General features: G+C 41.8%; 2 protein-coding genes across 3 annotated transcripts in view; one reads left to right on the top strand and one right to left on the bottom strand.

Annotated features, from left to right (window-relative positions):
• The window catches only part of CD48 (CD48 molecule), a 33972-nt gene extending 14853 nt beyond the window's left edge, over positions 1-19119 (bottom strand). Inside the window, exon 1 of one of the 2 annotated variants that reach the window (XM_001172145.4) lies at positions 18394-19119. In XM_001172145.4, the coding sequence (XP_001172145.2) occupies positions 18394-18475 (82 nt within the window). In that variant the 5' untranslated portion in view covers positions 18476-19119. The remainder of the gene's footprint in view (positions 1-18393) is intronic. The other variant, XM_009435717.3, reaches the window with a different exon arrangement.
• On the top strand, positions 3956-5897 carry LOC129137966 (endogenous retrovirus group K member 18 Env polyprotein). Its single transcript, XM_054672715.2, is given in 2 exon segments — positions 3956-5675; positions 5678-5897. Coding segments are annotated over 2 exon segments (1764 nt in total). The 5' UTR covers positions 3956-4015; the 3' UTR covers positions 5782-5897.
• Positions 19120-19359: the final 240 nt, after the last annotated feature.

Below are 19359 nucleotides of genomic sequence, written 5' to 3'. Positions count from 1 at the left end.
CTTATGTCCAAGATGTAAAAAAGGAAAACATTGGGCTAGTCAATGTCGTTCTAAATTTGATAAAAATGGGCAACCATTGTCGGGAAACTAGCAAAGGGGCTAGTCAATGTCGTTCCAAATTTGATAAAAATGAGCAACCATTGTCGGGAAACTAGTAAAGGGACCAGCCTCAGGCCTTGCAACAAACTGGGGCATTCCCAGTTCAGCCCTTTGTTCCTCAGGGTTTTCAGGGACAACAACCCCCACTGTCCCAAGTACCTCAGGGAATCAGCCAGTTACCACAGTACAACAATTGTCCCCCACCACAAGTGGCAGTGCAGCAGTAGATTTATGTACTATACAAGCAGTCTCTCTGCTTCCAGGGGAGCCCCCACAAAAAATCCCCACAGGGGTATATGGCCCGCTGCCTGAGGAGACTGTAGGACTAATCTTGGGAAGATCACGTCTAAATCTAAAAGGAGTTCAAATTCATACTGGTGTGGTTGATTCAGACTATAAAGGCGAAATTCAATTGGTTATTAGCTCTTCAATTCCTTGGAGTGCCAGTCCAGGAGAGAGGATTGCTCGATTATTACTCCTGCCATATATTAAGGTTGGAAATAGTGAAATAAAAAGAACAGGAGGGTTTGGAAGCACTGATCCGACAGGAAAGGCTGCATATTGGGCAAGTGAGGTCTCAGAGAACAGACCTGTGTGTAAGGCCATTATTCAAGGAAAACAGTTTGAAGGGTTGGTAGACACTGGAGCAGATGTCCCTATCATTGCTTTAAATCAGTGGCCAAAAAATTGGCCTAAACAAAAGGCTGTTACAGGACTTGTTGGCATAGGCACAGCCTCAGAAATGTATCAAAGTACTGAGATTTTACATTGCTTAGGGCCACATAATCAAGAAAGTACTGTTCAGCCAATGATCATTTCAATTCCTCTTAATCTGTGGGGTCGAGATTTATTACAACAATGGGGTGCGGAAATCACCATGACCGCTACATTATATAGCCCCACGAGTCAAAAAATCATGACCAAGATGGGATATATACCAGGAAAGGGACTAGGAAAAAATGAAGATGGCATTAAAGTTCCAATTGAGGCTAAAATAAATCACGAAAGAGAAGGAATAGGGTATCCTTTTTAGGGGTGACCACTGTAGAGCCTCCTAAACCCATACCGTTAACTTGGAAAACAGAAAAACTGGTGTGGGTAAATCAGTGGCCGCTACCAAAACAAAAACTGGAGGCTTTACATTTATTAGCAAATGAACAGTTAGAAAAGCGACATATTGAGCCTTCATTCTCGCCTTGGAATTCTCCTGTGTTTGTAATTCAGAAGAAATCCAGCAAATGGCGTATGTTAACTGACTTAAGGGCTGTAAATGCTGTAATTCAACCCATGGGGCCTCTCCAACCTGGGTTGCCCTCTCCGGCCATGATCCCAAAAGATTGGCCTTTAATTATAATTGATCTAAAGGACTGCTTTTTTACCATCCCTCTGGCGGAGCCGGATTGCGAAAAATTTGCCTTTACTATACCAGCCATAAATAATAAAGAACCAGCCACCAGGTTTCAGTGGAAAGTGTTACCTCAGGGAATGCTTAATAGTCCAACTATTTGTCAGATTTTTGTAGGTCGAGCTCTTCAACCAGTTAGAGACAAGTTTTCAGACTGTTATATTATTCATTATTTTGATGATATTTTATGTGCTGCAGAAACGAAAGATAAATTAATTGACTGTTATACATTTCTGCAAGCAGAGGTTGCCAATGCAGGACTGGCAATAGCATCTGATAAGATCCAAACCTCTACTCCTTTTCATTATTTAGGGATGCAGATAGAAAATAGAAAAATTAAGCCACAAAAAATAGAAATAAGAAAAGACACATTAAAAACACTAAATGATTTTCAAAAATTGCTGGGAGATATTAATTGGATTCGGCCAACTCTAGGCATTCCTACTTATGCCATGTCAAATTTGTTCTCTATCTCAAGAGGAGACTCAGACTTAAATAGTAAAAGAATGTTAACCCCAGAGGCAACAAAAGAAATTAAATTAGTGGAAGAAAAAATTCAGTCAGCGCAAATAAATAGAATAGATCCCTTAGCCCCACTCCAACTTTTGATTTTTGCCACTGCACATTCTCCAACAGGCATCATTATTCAAAATACTGATCTTGTGGAGTGGTCATTCCTTCCTCGCAGTACAGTTAAGACTTTTACATTGTACTTGGATCAAATAGCTACATTAATTGGTCAGACAAGATTACGAATAATAAAATTATGTGGAAATGACCCAGACAAAATAGTTGTCCCTTTAACCAAGGAACAAGTTAGACAAGCCTTTATCAATTCTGGTGCATGGCAGATTGGTCTTGCTAATTTTGTGGGAATTATTGATAATCATTACCCAAAAACAAAAATCTTCCAGTTCTTAAAATTGACTACTTGGATTCTACCTAAAATTACCAGACACGAACCTTTAGAAAATGCTCTAACAGTATTTACTGATGGTTCCAGCAATGGAAAAGTGGCTTACACAGGGCCAAAAGAACGAGTAATCAAAACTCCATATTAATCGGCTCAAAGAGCAGAGTTGGTTGCAGTCATTACAGTGTTACAAGATTTTGATCAACCAATCAATATTATATCAGATTCTGCATATGTAGTACAGGCTACAAGGGATGTTGAGACAGCTCTAATTAAATATAGCATGGACGATCAGTTAAACCAGCTATTCAATTTATTACAACAAACTGTAAGAAAAAGAAACTTCCCATTTTATATTACTCATATTCGAGCACACACTAATTTACCAGGGCCTTTGACTAAAGCAAATGAACAAGCTGACTTACTGGTGTCATCTGCATTCATAAAAGCACAAGAACTTCATGCTTTTTTTTTTTTTTTTTTTTTTTGAGACGGAGTCTCGCTCTGTCGCCCAGGCTGGAGTGCAGTGGCGCGATCTCGGCTCACTGCAAGCTCCGCCTCCCGGGTTCACGCCATTCTCCTGCCTCAGCCTCCCGAGTAGCTGGGACTACAGGCGCCCGCTACCACGCCCGGCTAATTTTTTGTATTTTTAGTAGAGATGGGGTTTCACCGTGTTAGCCAGGATGGTCTCGATCTCCTGACCTCGTGATCCGCCCGCCTCGGCCTCCCAAAGTGCTGGGATTACAGGCGTGAGCCACCGCGCCCGGCCAAGAACTTCATGCTTTGACTCATGTAAATGCAGCAGGATTAAAAAACAAATTTGATGTCACATGGAAACAGGCAAAAGATATTGTACAACATTGCACCCAGTGTCAAGTCTTACACCTGCCCACTCAAGAGGCAGGAGTTAATCCCAGAGGTCTGTGTCCTAATGCATTATGGCAAATGGATGTCACGCATGTACCTTCATTTGGAAGATTATCATATGTTCATGTAACAGTTGATACTTATTCACATTTCATATGGGCAACTTGCCAAACAGGAGAAAGTACTTCCCATGTTAAAAAACATTTATTGTCTTGTTTTGCTGTAATGGGAGTTCCAGAAAAAATCAAAACTGACAATGGACCAGGATATTGTAGTAAAGCTTTCCAAAAATTCTTAAGTCAGTGGAAAATTTCACATACAACAGGAATTCCTTATAATTCCCAAGGACAGGCCATAGTTGAAAGAACTAACAGAACACTCAAAACTCAGTTAAACAAAAAGAAGGGGGAGACAGTAAGGAGTGTACCACTCCTCAGATGCAACTTAATCTAGCACTCTATACTTTAAATTTTTTAAACATTTATAGAAATCAGACTACTACTTCTGCAGAACATCTTACTGGTAAAAAGAACAGCCCACATGAAGGAAAACTAATTTAGTGGAAAGATAATTAAAATAAGACATGGGAAATAGGGAAGCTGATAACGTGGGGGAGAGGTTTTGCTTGTGTTTCACCAGGAGAAAATCAGCTTCCTGTTTGGATACCCACTAGACATTTGAAGTTCTACAATGAACCCATCAGAGATGCAAAGAAAAGCACCTCCACGGAGATGGTAACACCAGTCACATGGATGGATAATCCTATAGAAGTATATGTTAATGATAGTGTATGTGTACCTGGCCCCACAGATGATTGCTGCCCTGCCAAACCTGAGGAAGAAGGGATGATGATAAATATTTCCATTGGGTATCATTATCGTCCTATTTGCCTAGGGAAAGCACCAGGATGTTTAATGCCTGCAGTCCAAAATTGGTTGGTAGAAGTACCTACTGTCAGTCCTAACAGTAGATTCACTTATCACATGGTAAGCGGGATGTCACTCAGGCCACGGGTAAATTATTTACAAGACTTTTCTTATCAAAGATCATTAAAATTTAGACCTAAAGGGAAAACTTGCCCCAAGGAAATTCCCAAAGGATCAAAGAATACAGAAGTTTTAGTTTGGGAAGAATGTGTGGCCAACAGTGTGGTGATATTATAAAACAATGAATTCGGAACTATTATAGATTGGGCACCTCGAGGTCAATTCTACCACAATTGCTCAGGACAAACTCAGCCGTGTCCAAGTGCACAAGTGAGTCCAGCTGTTGATAGCGACTTAACAGAAAGTCTAGACAAACATAAGCATAAAAAATTACAGTCTTTCTACCCTTGGGAATGGGAAGAAAAAGGAATCTCTACCCCAAGACCAAAAATAATAAGTCCTGTTTCTGGTCCTGAACATCCAGAATTGTGGAGGCTTACTGTGGCCTCACACCACATTAGAATTTGGTCTGGAAATCAAACTTTACAAACAAGAGATCGTAAGCCATTTTATACTATCGACCTAAATTCCAGTCTAACGGTTCCTTTACAAAGTTGCATAAAGCCCCCTTATATGCTAGTTGTAGGAAATATAGTTATTAAACCAGCCTCCCAAACTATAACCTGTGAAAATTGTAGATTGTTTACTTGCATTGATTCAACTTTTAACTGGCAGCACCGTATTCTGCTGGTGAGCGCAAGAGAAGGCATGTGGATCCCTGTGTCCATGGACCGACCGTGGGAGGCCTCGCCATTCATCCATATTTTGACTGAAATATTAAAAGGCGTTTTAAATAGATCCAAAAGATTCATTTTTACTTTAATTGCAGTGATTATGGGATTAATTGCAGTCACAGCTACGGCTGCTGTGGTAGGAGTTGCATTGCCCTCTTCTGTTCAGTCAGTAAACTTTGTTAATGATTGGCAAAAGAATTCTACAAGATTGTGGAATTCACAATCTAGTATTGATCAAAAATTGGCAAGTCAAATTAATGATCTTAGACAAACTGTCATTTGGATGGGAGACAGGCTCATGACCTTAGAACATCATTTCCAGTTACAGTGTGACTGGAATATGTCAGATTTTTGTATTACACCCCAAATTTATAATGAGTCTGAGCATCACTGGGACATGGTTAGACGCCATCTACAGGGAAGAGAAGATAATCTCACTTTAGACATTTCCAAATTAAAAGAACAAATTTTTGAAGCATCAAAAGCCCATTTAAATTTGGTGCCAGGAACTGAGGCAATTGCAGGAGTTGCTGATGGCCTCGCAAATCTTAACCCTGTCACTTGGAATAAGACCATCAGAAGTACTATGATTAAAAATCTCATATTAATCCTTGTGTGCCTGTTTTGTCTGTTGTTAGTCTGCAGGTGTACCCAACAGCTCCGAAGAGACAGTGACATCAAGAACGGGCCATGATGATGATGGCGGTTTTGTCGAAAAGAAAAGGGGGAAATGTGGGGAAAAGCAAGAGAGATCAGATTGTTACTGTGTCTGTATAGAAAGAAGTAGACATAGGAGACTCCATTTTGTTCTGTACTAAGAAAAATTCTTCTGCCTTGAGATGCTGTTAATCTATGACCTTACCCCCAACCCCGTGCTCTCTGAAACATGTGCTGTGTCAAACTCAGGGTTAAATGGATTAAGGGCGGTGCAAGATGTGCTTTGTTAAACAGATGCTTGAAGGCAGCATGCTCATTAAGAGTCATCACCACTCCCTAATCTCAAGTACCCAGGGACACAAACACTGCGGAAGGCTGCAGGGGCCTCTGCCTAGGAAAGCCAGGTATTGTCCAAGGTTTCTCCCCATGTGATAGTCTGAAATATGGCCTCATGGGAAGGGAAAGACCTGACTGTCCCCCAGCCCAACACCCGTAAAGGGTCTGTGCTGAGGAGGATTAGTATAAGAGGAAAGCATGCCTCTTGCAGTTGAGACAAGAGGAAGACATCTGTCTCCTGCCCGTCCCTGGGCAATGGAATGTCTCGGTATAAAACCCGATTGAACATTCCATCTACTGAGATAGGGAAAAACCGCCTTAGGGCTGGAGGTGGGACATGCAGGCAGCAATACTGCTTTGTAAAGCATTGAGATGTTTATGTGTATGCATATCTAAAAGCACAGCACTTGATCCTTTACCTTGTCTATGATGCAAAGACCTTTGTTCACGTGTTTGTCTGCTGACCCTCTCCCCACTATTGTCTTGTGACCCTGACACATCCCCCTCTCAGAGAAACACCCACGAATGATCAATAAATACTAAGGGAACTCAGAGGCTGGCGGGATCCTCCATATGCTGAACGCTGGTTCCCCGGGCCCCCTTATTTCTTTCTCTATATTTTGTCTCTGTGTCTTTTTCTTTTCCAAGTCTCTCGTTCCACCTTATGAGAAACACCCACAGGTGTGGAGGGGCAACCCACCCCTTCATGAGACAATATTTAAAGGTTTGGGGAAATCCTGTAAGGCAGTAATCACAGCAATTAACTCCGCCTTTTGAGAAGAAGTATAAGAGGTAGAAATAAGTTTGTCTGTAGGACTTACATAGCCAGCATTGCCATTACTGGAGCCACCAGTGAACACTGTAACGCCTCAGGAATGGGTTGATTTTTGGTTAATCGAGGAACCACCTAAGAAGTCATTTTTATAAAATCAAATAATTTGTTTTTTGGATAATGATTGTCAATAACGCCAATAAAATCAGCCAAGTGAATTTGCCACAGTACAGAATGTTGAAAGGCAGCTTGAACTTTGAGCCAATTTAAAGGAACTACAATTATATTTGGATCAAATCCAGAAATTTGAAGTATTCTGCACCGAGCCTGCCTAATTAATATGGCTATTTGGTCTAGATAAACAGACAAAGTTTTTGAGACAGAATAAGGAAGAAAACATCACTCCACTAAATCATTATGTTGAACTATTAGTCCAGTAGGGGAGTGTAATGAGGCAAAAACTAGAAGCTGAAAAGGCTGAAATGGCTGTACTCTAGAAAACTGGGCAGTCTGGATTCTTTCTTCTACAAATTCCAGTTCTATTAAAGCCTCAGAGGTCAAAATCCTGGCGCTGTGGAGATCGGAATCTCCCCGCAACATAGAAATCAAGTTAGCCAGTGCATAGGTTGGAATGCTTAAAGTAGGTCTTAAATAATTAATGTTACTTAAAAGTTTGTGGAAGTCATCTAAAGTTTTTAAAGAATCTCTCCTAATTTGAACTTTCTGAGGTTGAATACATTGTTTATCGACCACCATTCCTAAATATTGAACAGGAGTGGTCTGATGAATTTTATCTTGAGCAATGTGTAATCCAGCCTCTATAACACAGCAGCTCAAAATTTGGTAACAGTCAATTCTTTATCAGTGGGGGCAGCAATTAAAATATCATCAATATAATGATGAATATAGGCCTCGGGAAATTGGGCTTGAACTGGTGAAAGCACTTGCCCAACATAAAGCTGGCAGACTGTAGGGCTATTTAGCATTCCTTGAGGAAGTACTTTCCATTGATAATGAGCTGCAGGTTCCTGATTATTGATAGATGGTAAGTAAAAGCAAATTTTTCACAATCTGATTTATGTAAAACAATATAAGAAAACAATCTTTAAGATCAATAACTATGAGAGGCTAATTTTTAGGTATTAAAGCAGGGGCAGGCATGCCAGGTTGGACGGCCCCCATAGGTTTAATTACAGCATTAATGGCCCTTAAATCGGTTACCATCCGCCATTTGCCTGATTTCTTTTTTACTAGGAACACAGGAGAATTCTAAGGGGAAAGAGAATGTTCCACATATCCAAGTTGTAACTGCTCAGAAACCAATTGATTTAAAGCCTCCAGTTTTTCTTTAAAAAGTGGCCACTGCTGAACCTAAACGGGAGTTTTAAGTTTCCATTGTAAGGGAATGGGATCAGGAGGTATGGCAGCGGCCGCCACTAAAAAGAATAACCTGTTTTCTTTTATAGTGACTGGGAGGGGTTTAGTAATCCAGGAACAAACCTTATATTTTCCATCATATGCTGACTGGGAGCACTAGAAGAGTTATGTGGAATATTAATTTCAGCCCCCTATTTTGCCAGTAAATCTCTACCCCAAAGATTAATGTGAATTGGCATGATATAGGGCTGAATTGTACCTTTTTGACCATCAGGGCCAGTGCAAGGCAAGATAAATGTGCTCTGATAAATTTCCTCGGCCTTTCCAACACCTACTAGTCCTACGTTAGTGGGATGTTTAAGCCAAGAGGAAGGCCATAAACTAGAGGAAATAACAGAAACATCGGCACCAGTATCTACTAGGCCCTCAAACTTTTTTCCTTGAATGTGTATGGTGCAGGTGGGCCGTTGTTTAGAAATTACATTAATCCAATAAGTGGCCTTTTCACCGCTGGAGCCTATCCCAGGGCCACATGTCTTATTGCCTTTGTTTAAAATGATATTAGGTAGTAAAAGCAGTTGAGCAATTGACTCACCAGACGCAGTGGAAATAGGAACCTTGGCAGACACAATTAATTTAATCTCATCAACGGAATCAGAATTAATGAGACCAGTATGAATGGTGAATCCTTTAGCAGAGGTGGATGCTCTACCTAACACCAGGCCCACTGAACCTTGAGGTAAAGGGCCAGTGACCTCCGTGGGGACAATCAAAGGCAAAGAATCAGGAAGTAAATTTAGAGGAATAGTACTAAAGAGATCAACCACCCCGCCTCCTACTGTGGAGGTGGACAAGCATTGTACTGAGACAGAAGTAGAGGCTGGGACCTATTTGGTTTGGTTGTAGGTAGATTTGTTTGTGCTGGGGGTTGCATTGGGACCGCCTGAAGTGGAAACGCAACGTTGGTCTGAGTTTGAAGTGTCCTATTTGATGTCGGGTCCATCCCAGGCCCCGCTCCCTGTTTCCCTGGTGTTGTGGTAGGGGGTTTCCATCTGCATTATACCTAGAGCGGCAAACATTTGCCCAATGTTTACCTTTGCGACAACGTGGGCAAACAGGAGCAGCATTTGGCCGTGTTTGTTGAACCGACTTGGCCGCTTGTAAGTTTTTAACAGTGCAACTTTTTTGAATATGACCAAGTTGGCCACAATTATAGCAGGCTCCAAGAGAAGAATTAATGGGACCAGTTTAGTTGGTGTCCTTCATGGCCGGTGCCCACAGAATAGCTTTGTGGGTGTCTGATCCAATGCCTTCACAAGCTTTAATATATGCAGGCAACACCTCGTGATCAGGTAAATTTTGCGTTGGACAGAATGCATGGCCATTTTACATTCATGGTTTGCATTTTCAAAAGCTAACATATGAAGGAGAATGCCTTGAGCGCGCTCATCAGAGACAGATTTTTGAACAGCATCTTGTAATTTAGCCAAAAAATCTGGGTATAATTCAGAGTGACTTTGTTTAACCATGGTAAAAGGAACAGGAGCTTGGCCTAGAGCATGTAATTTATCCCAAGCTCTCATACACACCTTTGTTACTTGTTCTGTGGTAAGGGCATCAAAGTTTAACTGGGCATAAGCATCAGAGAAACTATCGGAGCCTGTGAGCTGAGCCTGAGTAATTAGAATGCCATTACTGCTATTTAGCTGAGCCTGCAAACGGGCCTCTTCTGACCACCAGGTATGGAATACGGAATTGTAAATGCTGAGATGGGGTTAGAACAGCTTTTGCCAAAAGGTGCCAATCTAAAGGAAGTAAAGTGACCTCAGTACGAAAAGTTCGTAAAACCATCTTAACATAAGGAGAAGTAGGACCATACTGAATACAAGCATCCTTAAATTCTTTTAAAAAAGGTAAGATTGAACGGCGCATATCGACGCAGACCGGTTTAGGACCCGAAACGACAGGAGGGTGAGGGGCTGTAGTGGATGGGGGATGGCCTGGAGAATGATAGGTAAAGTGTAGTTTGGTCCTGGAGCCATTAGCTGATGCTGGAGGTTTGAAGAGAGAAGAATTAGCATATGTATGGTACATGCAGCAAAGATCCCTACCTTAACAGAGCTTGCATTAGAGTGGGGTGAAAAAATGTAAGCAATCAACACACTAACAGAACACACTGTATAGTATGTAAGGAGATGATAATTGCCATGACAGAGGAGAAAACCTAGAATAAGGTAAGGGGAGTCACAAGTACTGGTGGGGGCAAAAGGGTGAACTTCATTTATAAGGTGATAAGTAGGTCACATCTGAGTAAAGACTTGGAGGAGAGAGGTGGCCAAGAGGGTATCTGGGGTAAGAGGGACCCAGACAGAGGAAAGAGCCAGAGCAAAGGCCCTGGGGCAGGGATTTGCCTGCCATACATAAACAACAGCAAGGAGGTGGCGAGTGGGTAGTGTGGAGTGAACAAGGGGGTTGGGTGTTGAGAGACACAGTCAGAGAGGGAGTGAGATTGGAGAGAGTAGATACATTTTAGCTTTATCAATAATGTCTTGTCCTGTAAAAAAAAATGCTTTCCTGTAAAAGTGGCTCATGTCTTGTGTGTGCATTTACAATGTATTTAGAAGCAAGTTATTAGAAGGTAACAAAGTGGAGACTGTATAAACCATTGTTTCACAAAGTTTGGATCAGAGGCAGATTTCCCGTTAAAGTGATGAAGCTGAAGCTTCAGGGCTTCTTGGATGGCCCTGGAGGAGCCCTAGCAGCATTCATGTAATCCATTCATATCTTAAACGTTAATTAGACCACAGCCTCTGTCTACTCTAACATCCCCTTCATCACATTTCTGTTTTTGTTGGGTGGCATCTCAGTTATGGGCATTTTGAGGTCTGGCCAAGGGGAAGTAGAAATGGGAGGTACTTAGTTGGGGTTAGTGGGATACATGTATGAGGGTTGCAAACTCTTGTGTGTGAGTTCCTGCTACCCGCTTCAGTGAAGAAATGGCATCCAGGAATATTCTTGCTGCCCTCTGCACTGACTCACCGGCAATGGCCACAGACATGTTGCAATCGGGCTGCAGGTGGGAAGCAGAGGAGAAAGCAGGTTGGAAGTGAACAACAGCCAGAGCTATTCAGTAGCAAAGTATTGTGGAAGCAAGAAGGCATTTCATTAACTAAAAATATGCTGCTATTTTTTATGCGGTCATGTTCTTTGTAGTATTTGTATTTTTTTAACTTGAACTAATTCCCTGGGATTTCTTTTTTTTATTCTAATTGAATTTATTTTTGTTCCTATTTGTATTTCCAGTTTTGTTCTTTTATTTTTCTTTTTCATGAGAATACTCCAAATTGTATAAGCCTCGGGTCACTTTTAAAAACCTGGTTTGGTTAAGGTAAGGAGAAAGAAAAGATGATAAGGACAAAGTACAAGATGAAGGGAGGTCCACTGGTCCTTTTTGTGGAGGGAGAACTTAGAATATGTATACAAAGGCTAAAAAAGAGCTGTGGAATAATAGCTAAAGGTAGAAGAAGAGGAAATATGTCCTATATCACTCTGGTGTCATATGCTGCCGCACAAAAACTCAGTTGTACTCTTCAACATGATATATACTAGCTGTTCACTTTCCACATATCCATCATTTCCAAAAACATCCTCAACCACTAAAAGATAAAAATGTCTGTGACCCCAGGGCTTTCAAGTTCCTGTTCATTCAGCCTTCCAACCATTCATCTATCTATTCAACAAATGTTTATTAAGCACTTACCCTGTCCTGGTTTGTACACAGAAATACCTAGGCATTCATTTCTACAGTGCTTCTGATTGGTCCGGCCCATGCCCTATAATCCCTCTGACAGAATAAGTTCAACCCTCATACATGTATCCCATTAACCCCAACTAAGTACTTCCCATTTATACTTCCCCTTGGCCAGACCTCAAAATGCCCATAACTGAGATGCCACCCAACAAAAACAGAAATGTGATGAAGGGGATGTTAGAGTAGACAGAGGCTGTGGTCTAATTAATGTTTAAGATACGTTTTGTAAAATGGATTACATGAATACAGTCATCGCACAACCACAACATGCCTGGCACTGTGCTAGACTCTGCTGTCAGCAAGGCAGATAGAGTCTCTGGCCTCTTGGAGCATACAGCCTAGGAGGACATTCCTTCTAGGAGTTTAAAATCACTAGACATATTCCAGATTTCTTCTCCTTCTGTTAGTTGTTTCCACATGAATTAATAGAAGCGGTCATAATAGGCAGTCTAGATCAATGTTTTTCAGTCTTGACATTATTGACATTTTGGGCCACATAATTCTTTTTTGTAGGGGGCTGTTCTGTGCATTGTAAGATGTTTGCCAGCATTCCTGGTATCTGCCCACTAGGTGCCAGTAACACTTGTCCAGTTGTGACAGCCAAAAATGTATCCAGATATTGCCAAATGTCCCTTGAGGGACAAAATTCTCCCACGTTCACCCTGGTTGAGAAGTACTGAGCTAGGTCATCTTTGGCAGACTCCCCAGCATGTCTCAGACTTACACTCAGGAAGATAGCACAATCCACTGTCTGATGACAGAGGCAGGTAGTAACACCAGTCAGATCACTTATATATATATAATTTTTTTTATGGAGTTTCACTTTTGTCACCCAGGCTGGAGTGCAGTGGTGCAATCTCAGCTCACTGCAACCTCCACCCCCCAGGTTCAAGCAATTCTCCTGCCTCAGCCTCCCAAGTAGCTAGAATTACAGGCATGCACCACCACGCCGGGCTAATTTTTTGTATTTAGTAGATACAGGGTTTCACCATGTTGGTCAGGCTAGTCTCAAACTCCTGACCTCAGGTGATCCACCTGCCTCGGCCTCCCAAAGTGCTGGGATTACAGGCGTGAGCCACCATGCTCAGCCAATTTCAGTATATTATGAGTGCTGATGACAGGTAAGCATACAGTATTGTATCTTTCTTCTCTCCCTCTTTAACCACCCATGTGTAACAATTCCAAAAAGGCTGTCCTGATGGTTGGCTGTAACTTCTTACCGAGAAATAAAGAAGTGATTAACTGCTGATAAAATCTTGATTTGCCTTCTTAACAATTCCACTTTTTAGGAAGTAGCTGAAGCAACCTTTTAAAAAACTACTATTTTGATTTAATTCTAACAGGAAGTATTTGGTGACATGTCTGGATGGTTGGGATAAAGTAACAAAGTTGGATCTTATTCTTTTACTTTCTTAATGAACTCGCTTTCACTTTTAAAAAAAAGAAGAAGAAATAGAACCAGATCCTGTCTGTGCCCACCCATGTTTCTTGTCTGTAGAAAAACAGAATTGTAACGGGAAAAAATTCAGATCAAAGGAAGTCATAATCCCAGGACCATAGAGTCTCCCCAGGAAAGGGAAAGGTTTTAAAGAGTAAGTTCTGGTTACTCCAATAAAACAAGACACATGGTTGGCTTCTTTGGTTTCCTCGTATATTGAGAAAAATAAAAATAATAAAAACAAAACACATGGTTTCTAGTAAAATTCTTAAGGAAGAAAAGAAGATGAGTGTTAAGGATGTGGAGACAGAGTTACCTGAAGCTCTCTCATAAGATTAAATATTTAACAAGCCTGTACAACCCTTTTTAGGAAGTAATTTTGCAATAGCTACCAAGACCTCAGGTTTGTGTGTTGGTGAGAAGCTGAGCAGGCTACTATTTTTTGAGATGGGAACTATAATGAGTTCAGTGGGCAACACTGCAATGCAATCTGAAGGTGAGGAAGGAGAAACAATAAAAATAGACTCTTCTCTTCAGACGTTGCAATTTGAATGGGAAAAAGAATGGTAGGGCAGTATGTAAAGGGTCATGAAAAAGTAGAGAGTATTTTGTTTTTGTTATTCAAGTAGGGAAAGACCTAAGCTATGGTAGGCCAAGGAAAGGATTCAGTGGAGGGAAGACATGAAGAGAAGGGAGGTGATTGATGAGCCTGGGCTAGTGGGACTCAGAGCAGAGTTGATGGCACAGGTCTTGACTGGGAGGAGGGATACTTCATCCTCTGAGGGAAAAGAGAAGGAGGAAAGACAGCTGGTGGTGGAGAAAAGTTACCAGTTTGAAGATAGTGGGCAGGAAGTTGAAGGGCTTCCTGCCTAATGGTCTCTAGTTTCGATTTCTTCTGCAAAGAAGGAGGCACATGCTTTGCTGAGAGGGCAGAGAACTGAGGTAAGGGGCCTTGAGGATAGGGTGAAAGTTTGAAATAGCCACTGTGGGAAATGGGAGAAAGAATTTATCAGGGCCAGTAAGAGCTACTCTGAGACCCCAGCTTGACTGAAACAATGACTCAAAATTTATTCCTTCCCTCTTTCCTTTGCTCCCTTCCTCCCTCCATCCACCCATCCCTCCATGCATACATGCGTACATGAACTTCCTCATGTATTCACTCATCGAATAACTATGCAGTAAGCAGTTACTATGTGCTTGGCTCTGTAAGGATGCAATAGATAGATGCAGCTCCTTCCCTTGAGCTTCATTCCAGTGAATCAACAAAATTAATCAGATGCTTTCGCTATTGGTGATAAGTGTTAGGAAAAGGAAAATATGGAATGCTTAGAGGGCATATAAAAGGGAGCACATCACTTGAATTTGGGGGTTGAGAATGGCTTCTGTACGAGGAGTTAGCCTAAGTGGGATGAAACCAGGGAAAGATGACGACTGGGGGTAGTGAATATTCCAACAAGAGGGAAAAAGAATCAAACGCCCAGAAACACGAAAATGAAATTCATTTGCGGAATAGGAAGTAGCTCACTGGCTAGGACATAGACTAAGGAGGGTAGCAAGTGAGTTCATTATGAAATGTGAACTTTAGGCTCACAGCTTCTGCTTTCTCATTTCCCACAGTGGCCACTAAAGATTTTAAGCAGAAGAGTGACGCAAACAGAGAACCATTTTAGAAAATGTATACCGACAGCAGGGTAGAGAATAGGTTAGCTAGAGAGAATGCAGTAAATAGAGCAGTTAGGATAGTGGATCATTGTGGAAATTGGTGATAAGAGAAAATGGTGGCTTAATCTGAGATAGGTAGCATGGGGCTGGATGGAATTGGACATATTTGAGAGATATTTTTGAAAGTAGAATTAACAGGACTTACTCATTGGGCATGAGAAGCAAGGGAGAGTAAGGAATCAAGGATGACTCCTAGAATTCTGGCCTGAGCAACTAGACAAGTGGAGATGTCATTTATAGAGGTGGGGAACAGTGGAGGAGCAGTAGGTTTGGGGGAAGAAGGATTGTAGTATTTTTTTTTTAAGTCTGTAAATTTTTTGACGGTCCTCTCATCAAATGATTGACTTTGTGCCCCTTCACCTTGAAATTGGGTAGGCTCGGTGATGGCTTCAATGAATGGAATACACCGGAAGTGTGACCTGCAAAGCTAGCTTAGAAAAGACCATGCAGCATTTGCCTATTTCTCTTGGGACACCAACTCTGGGAGGCTTCCGCTGAGTGGCACTAGCCACCCAGCTCTTTGAGCCTCCCTCTGTTCAGGCAGTAGCCCTGTGAGTGAAGAGCCTTGCATGACTCTAGGCCACACCATGATCTGATTGCAAGCACATGAAAAGCACATGAAAGTGAGACAGGATGAACAGTCTTCCCCCAAATCTGTGGGCAAAGTAAATCATTGTTATTATTTTAAGCCATGGTATTGTGGCAGCTTGTTAAATAGCAATACATAGCGGAAACAGAGATGATGACTTAAGTTTTAGACACGTGTCTGGAGAGTCTAGAGAAGATGTTTAAGAGACAGAAGTTCTGATCTTGGGCTCAGGAGACTGCTTGGGGCTTAAGAATTTACTGATGCTCTTCCCAGGTTTTCATCTGTATCAGATTCCGCATGTGTCACAATTGCAAAGCAATTGCACATTTTTTATTTTATTTGATCTTAATAGCAACCCCTTGAAGAAATGAGGAACAGATTATTACACCCATTATGGAGCTGAGGAAGCTGAGGCTCAGGAAGCTTTAATGACTTGTTGAAAATTCCACAGCATGGAACCCAGATAGAACTAGGTCATCTCATTTCTAGTACAATACTCTGTCTACTTCATCCTGCTAAGTGTTGTGGACAGATGGGGAATTGGGTAGTTGTGGAGCATGCCCTAAATCATTGCCTTGAAACCAAAGAACTGAGAAACCCAAGTCTGAGGAGAGAAGGAAGAAGAGAGCTAAGAGTGCTTCTCAAACTTTTCCACAGAAGCATCCCTTACGGCAGAGGAGAGAACTACTTGCACTTCTCAGGAAGATATGGATGTGTAGTCCAAAAGGAAGTTTTTTGAAGTTGTTCATTCATTTGTGTGACAATTATTTATTGAGCACATGCTACACTCCATGCCTGTGCTAAGTTCAGCAGCACAACACTGCACATGGTTTCTGTCCTCAAAAAGTTCAAGGAAATAGATGATCAACCAAGCAATTCACAAACCATAATCTGGAGCCTGAGGTTCCCATCTAACCATGCCTTCAGAACACAGTCACAGGCAGACAGTCCAAGAAGAAGTCACATAAAAACAGAAGCCTAAAAGAGAGGCAGGGAGAGGGGAGGAGGGAGAGAAATCTAGGTGGAAAGAAGGCATGTACATAAGCCCAGAGGTAAGAGAAAACGCCTCTTTTAAGGCAAACAGTAAAATTAAGAGATTTAGACACATTGACCTTCATCAAGATTCCCTCGCCTTAGTCTAGGAAAGGTATAATCATAATAGAATGGTTTGGAAGTTAGACCTGTGTGCCCTTAGGAGAATTTCTTAATCTCTCTGCAAGACAGTATTCTCATCTGAAAAATGTGGATAATAATAGCCACCTCACTATTTTCTAATGAAAGTTAAATGAAAAAGTATGCAAAAGGCCTAGCACAATGTCTGACACACAGTAAGTGCTTAATTTGTATTTTACTAACCCAGGTTATAGACTTAATTTGTATTTTACTAACCCAGGTTATAACCCGGGTTATATAACCCAGGTTTACTAACCTCATCAAAACCAATATTATCCATTCAAAGGATAACATAATCAGGTGTGGTCTGATTGTTTCAAAGAAGAATAAATGATCAAGATGAAGCCTAGAAAAGAAGTCAGAGAAAGATCAACTGTCAGGATGTTTTCAGTATGCCTAGAGAAAGTCCTAAAATATTCCAATTCTCATTGGCAACCCTGCTTTTCCCAATAGTTAGATGAATACTTCACATCAGCCCCCAATCCCAAGGTCATACCAATGTCCTATGAATTGAGTCAGGCCCACAGAACCTATATAGCCGTAGACTCACACAGTCATGGACCAAAGGACTCTACCTGAGAGGTAGAATATGTGAGAGACCAATCCTCCACACATTCCACCTCATCTCCCCAAAAGTTACAAACTATCATCATTTTATGCCACAGTGTAACTACCACATGTTTGTTCATTTTTACTGTTTTACTCAGAGTGGTGAGCATTAAAGCCCTTTAAATTAAAAAGACTTGAGTATTTACTTGGGGGAATAGCAAGAAAGTCAAAGGTTTCACTGCTGTTTCTCAGCTGGCATAAGAAGAGAGGTACTGGATGAAGAAAGAGGGTGAGGCAGCTCTAACAGGAGAAGGAAAGTTAGCTCAGCCCTTGGTCACACACCGGGGACCGAACAGGCTGTGGCAGAGGAATGGACCTTAACTCTTAGCAATCAGATGTGTTAAGGTTCCTTTGATGCTGAAGCACTTCCAGCCTCTTCTCAGACCCTCATTCAGAGACCCCAGACAGCAATCCTTTCCAAGCTTTTCTTCCTATAATTTTGATCTATCTTTTCTTTGGGTCAATGACAATATCATTTACCTTGGCTCAGGATGCAACACCTCACATATACAGAGGTCTCAAAGAATGCCTAAGGGAGTACAGTGTGTCTGAGCATAAAATGCAGCAGCTGTCAGTGTAGAGCTTCTTCTTATTCAAAATGAAAAAACAAACACTTTTCCACAACTTCATGGACCACCAACCACGGGACAAAATATGAGGAGCCTACTTCTCTTGCTCCCCAGGTTCCTGTTTTGATCACATCCCCGTGGGAAAGGAGATGAAGCTCCATTCATCAGTGTTAAGAAAGGCTCCCCAACCATGCCATGGCCATGCTATTGGAATGGAAATACCTGCTTTCCAGACACCAGATCTGGCTTCTAGGGTTGAACTACATCCCGTCTCCCCTTTCCCAACTGACCATGCCTTCAGTGCACAATCACAGATACACAGTTGGTGGAAAGTACCTTGAATGCTGGTCACCAGGAGTGACAGAGGCAGCAGTAGCAATTCCAGAGCCAGACACGAATCCCAACCTCTGGAGCACATGCTTCCTTCCAGAACTTCCCAGCAACGCAGGAGACAGTTGAGAGCCTGGCTAGAAAGAGGCCGGGGCTAAAAACGGAACTTACCAAACAGGGTTAGAGAAAAAAAAAAAAAAACCACTGAGATTTTCTCTCCACCCAGCACACTTGTGTGGGGCCCCAGAAACCAGAAACCGGAGGTCTTGTAAATTTTTTTTATCTAAGAGCATCACGGAAACTGAGAACAATTTTGTTTGAAGGTACATGAGTGCTTTTTTGTAGGGGGAAGATTCGTAGCTTCTACTGTACTCTCAGGGGGGCCAGTACTCAGAAAAGAATAAGGGACCCTGATAGAGAATGTCTGCTTTTCGTTCCCAGGCAGGAATCACTCTGATTAATTCAGGGGCTAAGACATAGGAGCTTCCCAGTCAAGCCTGGGTAGGTGTCATTCAGAGCCTGAAGTCTGGGAAATCAGACCCACATAGCCTTTGTGCTGCATATCTTACCCCCAGCACCACCCTCTGCTCTTCTTCCTTTATGATAATTCACTATTTGAAGTTTGACATCAGCCTATCCACTGAACATCAGAAAAAAAGTAAGATTACTTGGCCCAAAAGAATGGATTTCCCACCCTTGTAGTCTGTATTAGTCTGTTCTCACACTGCTAATAAAGACATACCCCAGACTGGGTAATTTATAAAGGAAAGAGAGGGGTTTTGTTTTGTTTTGTTTGTTTTGGTTTTTTTTTTTTTTTGAGATGCAGTCTCACTCTGTAGCCCAGACTGGAGTGCAGCAGCGCAATCTCAGCTCACTGCAACCTCCACCTGACAGGTTCAAGCAACTCTCCTGCCTCAGCCTCCTACATAGCTGGGATTACAGGCAAGCACCACCAGGCCCAGCTAATTTTTG

The sequence above is a fragment of the Pan troglodytes genome, chromosome 1, assembly GCF_028858775.2.
Source record: "Pan troglodytes isolate AG18354 chromosome 1, NHGRI_mPanTro3-v2.0_pri, whole genome shotgun sequence".
In the NCBI taxonomy this organism is placed as follows: Eukaryota; Metazoa; Chordata; class Mammalia; order Primates; family Hominidae; genus Pan; species Pan troglodytes.
This window is presented reverse-complemented; position numbering and strand designations above follow the sequence as displayed.